This window comes from Arvicanthis niloticus, chromosome 24, assembly GCF_011762505.2.
Source record: "Arvicanthis niloticus isolate mArvNil1 chromosome 24, mArvNil1.pat.X, whole genome shotgun sequence".
NCBI lineage: Eukaryota > Metazoa > Chordata > Mammalia > Rodentia > Muridae > Arvicanthis > Arvicanthis niloticus.
In genome coordinates, this window is record NC_133432.1 from 4,519,426 (window position 1) to 4,531,502 (window position 12,077).

Here is a 12,077-nt window from a genome sequence, read left to right on the forward strand (position 1 = left end):
GGAGCAGGATCTGGGGAGGGTCTAGTCCAGGGGGGGAAGGTTGATGCTGAGTTAGCTCTAGTGAGGTCTAGGAGGACCCAAGGGAGTCGTGACATAGGAAACCACACTGCACAAGCTCAGAGGCACCAGGAAGTTGAGCTCCTGGCCTGAAACTCAGGCCACCTCCTTAATCCCCCCACCTCCCTCCAGGATCAGAGACACACACTACTGTTAAGGCCTTGTAACTCCACATTTCCTGGGAATGGAAGGCTGCTGACCAGAGAATTACACACACACACACACACACACACACACACACACACCAGCGTCTTCAGGGTCTCGTTGTTACGTGAGGGAGCTTATGTGCTTCCAGGCCAGGGCCAGAGGTAGTCAAGAAGGACAGAGCCTGACACCAGAGAAACTGAACCACTAGGCCAGAGCTACACAGCATCCTGGGACAGGTCTCTTTCAGCTGCACCACACAAAGGCTATTGTGTTCTGCAAACCTAAGCCCGGGACCCTCAAACTGGATTGGGGGGGGGGGTCCTTGAAGGGTCAGGGATGTAGGAAACAGCTCCCAAGATACCACTCTCCTGGGCATGTCCCCCCCCCCCCTCCACAGCTGGATTCCAGAGCACCCAGGCAGGGGATCAGCAACAGGAAAGAGGAAGCTAGAAATGGGGGCTCAAAGGCTCATCTCTGGAGGCCAAAAAAACTGCCAAGAATGAGTGTCCCCAAACATTTTCCCTGAGGCCCTGTCGGTTCTCACCCACCTGCAGGGAATGGGCGGCCATGACGTCACCCCTGCTTTGTCCCACAGCACAAAGAGGTGGCTGTGGTATGGCCACACCAGCTGCAGAGCCAGGCAGCCGAGAGTCTGTGCCTTTGACACACCACCTCCAGGACTCCCCAGGTACATGGGTCCAACACCTATGAACATCCAGACACTCATGAACACCCCATCCCTGCAGACCTGTGCAGCCCCCAGATAGTCCAGAAAGACTTAAACCAGATCAGTGTTTATTATGCTAGTGTGTCATATATCCACATCCGAAGAGCTGAGGACTCGGGGAGCCCTGAATGGAGGAGTGGAGAACCCCCAAGATCCCCAACAGGACAGAACCTCAGCACTGCCAAGGACTGAGGAACGGTGTGGGCTCAGGCTGCCAGACCACTGTGTGAGCCTAGGATGGGCCAGGCCCCTACTCCAGGCTGGGCGTCAGAATCCAGAATGGCAGTTGCCCCCAGACACCCCTTGACTTCCAGTCTACTTCAGGGACTGTCAGAGAAGAACTCAGTCCCCTTACCCCAGCACTGACAGCAAGATGTCTTTCTTGCACACACCCAAGTCAGGGTGGCTTGACACTTGAGAGAGCCAGACTCCCTTCGGACCACATTCCAACTCTGAACCAATCAGAAAGCAGGGTGCCTTGGAGAAAACCGAGAACAGTGTTTTCCAGAGCGGGTGCAGTGATGCTTGGACCTTTGCAGCTATGAGGCATCCTGATAATAATCAAGCAGCTTGAGGAAGGCGTAGCAAAGCCAGCCCAATAGGAACCCTTAGAGCAGCCTCGTCAGCTGGCAGAGGGGCACCGCGGCTCCTAAAGTCACGTGATCTCGAGTTTGTGTTTCCACGGGGTGCCTAGGGGAAACTCTGTGATATAAGTAGGGGCCCCTTCCAGAAGCTTCCTAACTAATCAAGTCCACTAGACAGGGGCAGAGTGACAGAGACATTTAGGTAATCGGGAGATACACAGGGCCCTGCTGTCCCTGGCGTTACCAGAAACAGACTGCACCTTGCTATCCCTGCACGGGGCATAATGGCAGCCAGGATCACCATAGGTCCATCCGTTTGACATCTTCCCAATCTAACAGCCCTGCTTGTCTCCACAGCCGAGAGGCAAGCAGCGGCGTTTGCTGGGTCACAGGCGGCCTCTGGCTTGTTCCCTTTCTGCTCTGAGGACTGTCTCATTGCAGCTCCAACTGGGATGTGTCTGGCCTTCTCCTCCCAGAGAAGTGGTGGGTTAGGGTGAAGCCCCCAGGATGGCAAGAGTCATGAAGGGCGCTGGAACTTGGGGTGATGTTTCCTGGGGTGCACCAGAGGCCATCAGCTCTGCCCATTCAGGGTCAGGATTGGCACCAGCAATGGCCAAGGAGGGGAGTCAAGAAGCAGAGCTGAATGCCCTTCTTGATCAAGGAGGTGACCCTCGAGAACCCAACAGTCAGGCCCAGCAGTTCTGGGTCCTGTTAGACACTGGGGGAGACTCTGCTGCAGGCACAGGAACTTTCAGGAGGACCAGCGGCTCCCTGGGATTCCTGGGCTAAGGACAAAGACCCTTCTGGTCCCCTTTGGCCCTCTTGGGCGGCAGGAACCTTTTCAGCCTCTGCTGAGGCTGACTCCTCTGGGACACCCAGCTTCTCTTCAGTGACCCCACATACTGGGGCTTCCTGGGCTTCCTCCTGACCGCTTAGAACCTCTTCCTCCTCTTTTTCCTCCTCCTCCGACCCACCCTTCACGGGTTTTGTTCCCTCCCCACTGCCTGGCAGGGCTCTAGCTGGAGACCGGAGGTTCTGGGTAGCAGCCAGAATGTCAGCCTGGAGCTGCTGGGTGGAGTCCAGGCCCTCTTCCGGTCGGCTGTCAGGTGCCCTGTCAGGGACCTCGCTGAAGGCACGGGGCCCCCCAGCCCGGTCTCTCTGGTCCACATACTTCTTTTCAGGGAAAGAGGATGGATAGTAGGCCGTGGCCTTGTGCTTCTGGCGCGTGATGAGTGCCGCGCAGATTATGAACATGATGAGGAAGGTGAGCGAGCCCACCACCGCTATGAGCATCACGTACTGCCGGAAGAAGTCCATGATCCCATCCAGAAGGTTGGTGGGTGGCACGGGGCCATCCAGAGTTGTGGGCTGGGGTCTCCCCGGTGTGGGACTGAAGGCTGGAGTCCGGGGCGGTAGCAGGCTTGGGGAAGAGGCTGAAGAACCTTCAGCTTCCCCACTGCCCGCTACATCCTCCAGGAAGGAAGCTGGGAGTGACACAGAGTAGGTCGACACTGGCACAGGCCTCACGAGGAGTAGCAGAGACAGGAGGAAGCAGGGGACCATGTTGACCCACAGAACCTGCGCGGAGAATAAGAGAGAAGTCAGGCTGAGTCTCCTGTCGCTCCAGGACTCAGGTGTGAGTGGTCTGCTAGTTCCTGAGGACATCCGGGACGCCAGAGCACACTCCAGCAAGTCATTCTACGCACACACTCCCGGTCATTCTACACGGGATGCCGCCTGTCCCAATTCCTTCTGATGATCCTGAGGACAGAAACCTGCACCTGATTCTCTGTCCTCGGTGTTTCAAATCCCGAGTATACACTGAGTGCTCAATAGTTGCTCTCCCAGCGTGACTGAATTCACAGTCTTTGCTGACACTCGTGGCTTACCAAGCATCAGATACTAGTGGAAGTGTCTTTGTGTGTATAAGTGGGAGGAAGGAAGGATGCATTTGGAGACCAGAGGATAACCCCAAATGTCCTTTCTCCTCAGGGACCCTCCACTTCTTCTTTGAGGTAGGGTCTCTTACTGGGACCTGGTGTTTGCATGTTAGGATAGGCTGTCTGGCCAGCAGGCTCCCAGAATCCTCTAAGTCCCCATGACTTCCTCCTGACCTCGCAGGCATGCATCACTACACTGGCTTTTTGACACCTGAGTTTGCCATGGTGCCTGAGAGCTGCCCGCCCCGGGAAGAGCTACGATTGTCCCCATTTCTGTAGAAACAGAGGCTCAGAGGGATCCAGTGACTGACTTATCCAGAGAGATCTGGAAGGCATAAAAGAAGCAAAGGCTTATACACTGGGAGGCAGGGGGATGGGAGACCAGGAAGCTGAGGGGCACCTCGGCACAGGGAGTGGCCTCAGGACACTGTTACCCTGAGGCCTTGGAAGCTCCAGCAGAGGCTTTTCCAATCCACCCACTTCCTTCTCCAGAGGATTCTAGGATTTGAAGCTGCCAGGTCTGCACACTCTATCGGAAGCTCGGGTACCAGGGTGGGGCTGAGGGTATCTGTGGCCCCTCCTCCCAACCCATGAAGGCCTGGACCTCACTTCAAGCCTCCAAAAAAAAAACCCCAAGAGGTTCCAGGGGGGGAACCACAGTTCCTGGGGAGACAAAGCTAGCTAACACTGTAGCCCCTCCCACATGCTGCAGCCCCTCCCCACCGCCGAGACTAAATGGGAACCAGATGTGCCCCTCCCCCCTGGAAGGCTGCTCCCGGCATGAACCCCCCAGACCCCATCTGGCCCAGACAGCCGAGCTGATTAATAAATTCCTTATTGCCCAAGCTTACACTAACTCGTCAGTTCCCAGCCAGTGGGAACGAGATCTGGGGCTCAAACTTTTGCTGGGGCCCCCCCCCCCCCCCCAGGAGGGCTCTGGTCCCCGAGGTTGACTGGGGTTAGAGGTTTAAGACAGAAGAGTTTAAGGCTCCATCTCAGGGAGAGTCTCCCTTCATGGACTGAGATGGGGAGACAGAGGCAGAGACCCCAAACAGGAGACAAGTCACACAGCAAGTTTCTCAACTGCAGCAGGAAGCGGAGGTCCCCAGCACCATGGCTGCAGGTCCTGTTGGATGAGGCAGTCCCTGTCTCTTGTGTGACAGGGACTCAGAAAGTGAGGTAGGAATGAGGCTGGTTATTTAGTGACTGTCCCCCCGCCCTCGGCATCACAGAAAGCTGGTACGGGGTGCCCCACCCCCACCCAAAGGAGCCAAAATGAAGCCATTGGTACAGTTTCCGGGAGCGTCTCTCAGCCTCCTGGCCCTTCCAGTCAGCTCCGGGTGACTAACACCACCACAAACGTTCTGGGGGTTGTTGTACCGTTCGTTTTTTGTCGTTAATTCTTACGGGCGTAAATGTTTTAATTCTCTCTTGCTTGGATCCGCAGCAGAGGAAGCTGCACACACTGATGCGGATTCGGTCAAACCGGCCCACACAGCAAAGAGCAGACGTTCACATCAGAACATCGAAAGAGGTTAAATGGGCCAGCGAGCTGGCTCAGTAGGGAATGGAGCTTGCTGCCAAGCCTGATGTCCTGAGTCTGATCTCCAGGACTCCCGGGGTAGAAGGAGAGAGTCATTTCCCACAGGTTATCTATCCTCTGACCACCACGGCCTGCACAGCCCCCCTAGAAAGATATAAAAAAACTTTTCTAAAGTGGTTAAATAAGTTACTGAGGGGCCTGTTCTGTTTATGTTTGTCTTCCTCTTTCTCTGCCGAGCAGGAGCCGTAGCCCCGTGTGCACTAAGCAAGTGCTCTGTTGCTGACTCCCCAGGCTTGTGCTCGGTGGTGCCCCAGGGCCCCACGGAGGATAGATCCAGTCCTTCAGCTGCAACACCTTATGTTCAGAACAGTGACATGTTCAAGGACGGGCAGGTGATCCATGACTGGGCTAGAATTTGAATCCTCTCTCCAGTGTGGGCACCCACATGCTATGAGGGTGTGCACGTATGTGCATGTGTGTGTATGCACGTGGAAGCCAGAGTCTAATTTGGGGTCCTATCATCACCTAAGAGATCTCTGAGAATCGAAAGTGGCTAGGCTGGTCCCTATCCCTGACATTCCAAGGCTGAGATCCGGGACACACACATCACTACGCCTGGCTTTTTACCTGGGTGCTGGGCCCGAACTCCAGTCCTCATATTTTCTTGGCAAGAATTTAACTGACCTAGAAGGCTCCCCTCTTTTGGGTGGTCCTGTGGGGATTAGACTGAGAGTCTTACACTTGCTGGGCTCTGCCATTGAGCTACACCATAGTCCTGGGTCAACACTCGGGAGACAGAGGCAGGGTTACGCATTCAAATGAACTACATATTACGATGCCGTCTAAAAATATAGTTGTGGCAAATGAGGGCTGTTGCTCCGGAGGGACAGGCCACTGTGACCACAGTGCCACAGCACTGCAGAAGTCCCCCAGGCCTGCTGACCCCAGATGCATCAACTGAAAAGCCACTGGGCCGGCTAGATCTACTTGGTTCCACTGTGTCTAAATCTGCCAGCCATCTCCTCTCAACCTCAGTTTGCTCATCTGCAAATGGGCAGGGGTAGGGTGGGCTCCACGTTGAGACTCAAAGAGCTGTGGGGACTTCTGGAGAGAACATTCTAGAAGTGCCAGCACAGGGTCAGTCCCACAGGAAAGCTGGAATTCAGGAATGGAATGCTCCAGGATAAGCCAGCATTTTCCCCTCGGCAGATCCATGGCTGTCCTCACTTGTTCTGGCCCCCAACCACCCCCAGCCAGAGAGCAGAATACACATGTATACACGTGTGCATGAACACACACGTGTAGACCACAATGGGGATTCAAGAAAGCACTGGCTTGAGTTCTAGGATAGCCCGGGCTATACAGAGAAACCCTGTCTCGAAAAACAAACAAACAGGCAAAAAGAAAGCACTGGCCTCTCTGTGGCACCCTGGGATCGGCCAAAGGGGTAAAGAAGGAGAAGCAGAAACCATTCCTGTCTCTCGGAGTCCCTGACCCTAATTCCTCAGTCTCTCCTTGCTCCCCAAGAAAGGTAGCAGGCAGCTAAGTAAGGGAATTCAGGTCTGCATGGAGCTAGCCAAACCTTGGCGGAGATGGTCATGGGACCTTGAATGGTTTTCCCTAAACGCTCTGAGCCTCAGTTTTCCCTCTGTGGAACGGACAGGTCTGAAGCGATTGCTGATGTGTCAGGCGCCCTTTGCCTGCCTGCTGGGGAGAAGCAGGGCTTGCTTGGCTCCTTGGCTCCTGGTCTGTCCTACACAAGGACTCTGGATTTCAGGCTGCTGAACTCTCTGCTTTCACCCCAGATCCGAACTCAGTCAGACTGTAAACAGCCTGCCCTACAGAGCCCCACAGAGAGGTGGCTCAGGACAGCCCGATGTGGCCTCCCCAATGGTTGGGCATGTCAGCCCCTTGAGCTCCAGTTCCCACATTCATGCCATGGGACAGGTCACAGCACTGCCTAGCATGTAATAAATGTTAGCACGTGGATGCACTTGTCCAGGATGCCCTCCTGGACCCTCTGTCTAAGGAGCTTCTGTTTTAAATGGAGATGTTCATGAATATGCAGATGAGGTGAATCCACCCCAAGGAAGGACTGGGTACCCCAGGACCTGAGACAGCTAAGCCAGAGCCTCTGTTCCACCAGCCATCACTCAGAAACTGATGGCCAGTGATGGAGAGGCAAACTATGGAAACCTGGCTTCAATTAGGAGACTTGGGGGGAGGGGGGCTCCTCCAGCTGAAACATTGTATCCCCAGCCTATTCCCTCCCGGCTCGCAAGGACAGGGACCTGGGGCCCTCAAGAAGAGGCTTGGAAGGAGCCTGAGGTCTCAGAGCCTACACACAAGCTTTTACACACACACACACACACACACACACACACACACACACACACACACACACACGTATACCAACTGGTGCATCAGACATCGTAAGCACAGCCTACAGCAAAGCAGGCAAGAAGATACAAGTTTACACCATCAGCAGGCTGGCCTTGGAAACATCGCCCTGACACTTTCTCTGCATCCCAACTCCATGCATACTCCGCCTTCATCCATGCACAGGCATCTAACTAATCACATGCGTGCTCATGGCCTCAAACACACACTCACATTGCACACACACTTAGGGACTCTGTGAAGTCCTCCAAGAGTCCCCAGCAGCAGCAAGCCGGGACTTACCAGCTCTGGGTGAAGGACCGGGTGCAGCTGCCAGGTAGGCAAGCCAGGCCCGCTAGACGGTCCGACTGTCTGCCTGCCTGCCGTCTGCCGCCAGCTGCTCTGGCTGGTGCCTGCCCGCCTCAGCCTCCAGGCCCTCCCCCTTCCTCCTCCCCGCTGGGCTGGAGGGCCAGCTTGATTTCATTAAGAGGGCTTGGGGTGGGGACAGTGTGGGGCGGGACGATGCTGGGCCACACACAGTCCCACCCTCCTCATACGCCAAGCTTGCTTCTTCTTGACCTCACGTCCCCTGGGCAGACTCAGACAGACTGACAGACCGAGGGGCTTCCAGGAGCATGTCTCCAGAACTTTTGAGCTGAGGTCCGTCCCATCCCCCACATTCCCTGAAGGATGAGGTCAGGAGGCTCCGGGGGCCCCTGGAAGTGGGAAGGAAAACTCTCTGTGGCGTGGACCATTCCAGCTGTGACTCAGGATTTCCAGGCTTAGGGTGCAGAGTGGGAATGGGGGTGTCTCAGGGAAGTTCAGGCACTGCCCTGGCTGTTCCTCCCCCAGCCTCAGTTTCTCCATTCTTAGGGGATGGGGGCGGGGCTCCCTGAAGTACTGGCATCCTGAACTCTGAGGCCTCACAAAGCCCCAGTAGGGCAGCTTGAGCAGAAACTATGAGCCCATTCCACAGAAGTAAAAAGGGGATGGGGAAGTTCAAATACAGCAGCTTGGTCCTGAGGATGGTAATTAACTGATCCTGAAGCACCATGGGTAACTGACCAGTGATCCATGGGACCTATCACTCATTCATTCATTCACTCACTCATTCATTCATTCACTCACTCATCCACTCACTCATTCATTCACTCACTCATCCACTCACTCATTCATTCACTCACTCATCCACTCACTCATTCATTCACTCACTCATCCACTCATTCATTCATTCACTCACTCATTCACTCACTCATCCACTCATTCATTCACTCACTCATCCACTCATTTATTCATTTACTCATTCACTCACTCATCCACTCATTCATTCATTCACTCACTCATTCACTCACTCATCCACTCATTCATTCACTCACTCATCCACTCATTTATTCATTTACTCATCCATTCACTCACTCACTCATCCACTCATTCATTCATTCTCTCACTCACGCATCCACTCATTCATTCACTCACTCATTCAATCATTCATTCAGTCACTCACTCATTCATTCACTCATTCATTCACTCATTCAATCATTCATTCAGTCACTCAGTCACTCATTCACTCATTCATTCACTCATTCACTCACTCATCCACTCATTCATTCACTCATTTATTCATTTATTCACTGACTCATTTATTCATTTACTCACTCATTTACTCATTCATTAATTCACTCACTCACTCATGCACTTGTTTCAGTAAATGTCTGATGCATCTCCACACTGAAGGTCAGGGCTGAGCAGGACCCAGCCAGACAGGATACAGACACAGCCCCACCTCTAGGAGCTCACAGGCTTCCAGAGCTGTATGCATCGAGACTCATCATGGGGTGCGTGTTGCTCTTCTTCAAACCAGAGGGGGTTCCATGTCAGGAGAGGGTCACAGGGGAGCCAGGCAGGGAGGCTAATACACCCTGGGATCCCACAAAGGGGGACTAGCAAGGCACTTCAGGTAGCGGCCCAGTGGCAGTGGCCAGGAAAGAGCTGGTGTGACCAGGAAGCACAAGGGACAGAGGGAGAACAGGAAAGAGGGTGCTGCCTGGCGAGAGGTGCAGGGCTAACATCTAGGGGTTCATTCATCTCAGCACAGTTAGGAGCTGGGTCTTCTCAGTATGGCTGTGCCTTGCAGTAGTCCCGGCAGCCCCTACTGGTCCAAAAGAGGCCAGTCCTTGGGAAATCAGAATGGAGGCTTCCCTGCCCTCCCTTGAATTGATTCCCACACCCCACTGTCGAAGGAGAAGGAGAGGGATGTCTACCTGGGCACACACAGGCGTGCAGGCCTGTGCCCCCTCCCTTTACTTCAAAACACTGGGATGATGATGGCCCTGGCCCTGGCTAGCCTGTCTTAGACTGGTCACCAGGAGCAGCCAGCCCTCCCCAGGGCCTCCTCCTCCCTGGGAGCAAGCCCTGTTCTTGACAGACTGAGGACTTGTGTCAGAACAACTGGTCTTCAAGGGAGGGCCCAATTCTCAGCCTCATCAGGCTTCTGGGAGTTTCCTCCACGCCTCAGCTACAGGCCTCACCCTCCCTCCTTGTCCAGCAGCCACGCAGAATGCTCAGTCAGCTCAGTGTCCTCTGGTCTCTTCCCTTTCCTGGGTGAAGGCTCGCCGGGGTGACATGTCCTCAGTTAAGGTTTCTAGGCACACTAGCCATCCTTTACCACAGAAGTCTTCATAACGCAGTCGCACGCTAGACCAAGGGCTGGGGTACAGACAGCCTAGGTCCCAGATCAGGGGTCTACACACTTCTGTCTTCTGCCCCAAGGAAGACAAGGTCCTACCTTGGTGCTGGTTGGGGCTGGGTCCAGACTCAGATGTCAGAGTCCACGCATGTTCAAGTCTCTCCTGCAACTCTACATAGGGTCTGTGCAGACCCTTGCCTGTCCCCACCACAACTCCCATGTCCTTTACCTTAAAGGATGTGACTTTAAATCAATGTGACTTATGATTTTTTTTCTCCCTTTTCGTTTTTTCTTTCTTTCTTTTTCTTCTCTTTCTAGGCAAGAGTCTCCTGCACCCCAGGCTGGTTCAAACTTGACACCCAACCAAGTACAGTCTTGAGCTTCTGATCCCGAGTTTGAGGTTTCAGTCCCCCTGCATGTACTTCATGGGACCCAAGACTGCATGCATGCCGCTGGGGCCACTGAGCTGCCTCCAGGTGACTGATTCATGCTGGGTGATGGGTGGGTACAGACAGACAGTCACTCCACTCCGCTATGGAAGGCACAATGTTAAGGAAAAGTCTGATCGTGCTCAGTGCAAATGTGGTCATTTCTGCTGAGCCTGGGGATGCAGAGGCCAAAGATGCTGACCACCCACCCCCTGCCACCTGGGTGATACCTGCCCTGCAGAGCCTGGTGCTGTGGTGCCAGAATGCAGCTCTGGTGCTGTGTGTGGAGATGTGAGAGAATAGGAAACTGAGGCTCACAGTTGAGTGGCAGGCCCTGGGGTAATGGAAGCCTGGCCATAGGGCACCCCCTGATGCACCAGATTCTATTTCCAACCTGTGAAAGTGTCACCACCAGGCCAGTGACCCACCTCTGACTGGGCTATTCCCACAGTACAGACCTTTTCCTACCTCATGTGCCTCGGGAAAGGGACTGTGTGACACACACAGACACACACACACATACACACACATATACACTATACACACATACAGACACATACATACAGACACATACACACATATACACACATACACACATATACACACACATACACACACATATACACATGCACACATATATACTATACACACACAGATACACACATACACACACGCACATACACACACATGCATACATACATAGTATACACACATACACACACAGATACACACAGATACACACACATATATACATATATACACATACACACATACAGACATATATACATATAGACACATACACACACATACACACACATACACATACACACATACACACATACACACACCTGTCCACATATGCATGTGTTCACATAGCACATACATATGCACTCATAGGTACACAATTCCTCACCTTGCACCACACCTATGACCTGTAGGTGCTCAGTGGGTGCCGGTGCCACTCATGAGCAGAGACAAGAACACGGCCACAGCACAGCACAGCACTTCCCCTGGGCCACAGCTAAACATGGCTTCCGGTCAGATGCCGGTGGTCATTCACTGCCAACCCTCAGGCTCCCCACCTGAAGACACTTAAGATTTCACTCGTTCTGCGGATACATCCGGAGACTGTGGTATCCAGCTCACAGCCAGGTCCTTGGAGCCAGTGATGAGCAGACCGGCTGAGCTCACAAGAGGTAGGAAAACCACAGTAAGCAAGTGGACCTCAAAGGGAGGACCTGGGGACCTCTGACTGACTGCACATTGGTCTGAGAGCTGGGAGAGGTTGCTCAGGACTCCATGTGCCATGGGAGCCCAGTCCGGTCCCAGGCTTCCTCTGTAGGAACTACAGTGACTATAGAGTTGCCCTCAAAAATGGAGAGAGGTATTTAGGAAGGTGCAGATGCAGGATAGTTCCCAGCAGCTGGGCAGGATGTGCAAAGGTCCTGAGGTGGTCGGGAGCACACACAGTACCACTGAGGCAGCTCTGGATTATTGTCAGGCCAGCATGGGTGAGCCGGGTCAGCAGGGACAAAGAACCTTGCTTGTTTGGGGCCCAATTCTAACCCTGACGTCTACGTCAGTCT

General features: G+C 53.9%; 1 protein-coding gene across 1 annotated transcript; it reads right to left on the reverse strand.

Moving 5' to 3' along the window:
* Positions 1-982: 982 nt before the first annotated feature.
* Positions 983-7,826, reverse strand: Tmem119 (transmembrane protein 119). Its single transcript, XM_076922447.1, has 2 exons — positions 7,681-7,826; positions 983-3,093 (listed from the first exon to the last, which is right to left on the reverse strand). Exon 2 carries the CDS (start codon positions 3,076-3,078, stop codon positions 2,227-2,229), a length of 852 nt encoding a protein of 283 aa, XP_076778562.1. The 5' UTR covers positions 3,079-3,093; positions 7,681-7,826; the 3' UTR covers positions 983-2,226.
* Positions 7,827-12,077: the final 4,251 nt, after the last annotated feature.

Bases quoted from the DNA above. Each gene is read 5' to 3' on its own strand.
- Tmem119 (XM_076922447.1), bottom strand. From the start codon at position 3,078: ATGGTCCCCTGCTTCCTCCTGTCTCTGCTACTCCTCGTGAGGCCTGTG.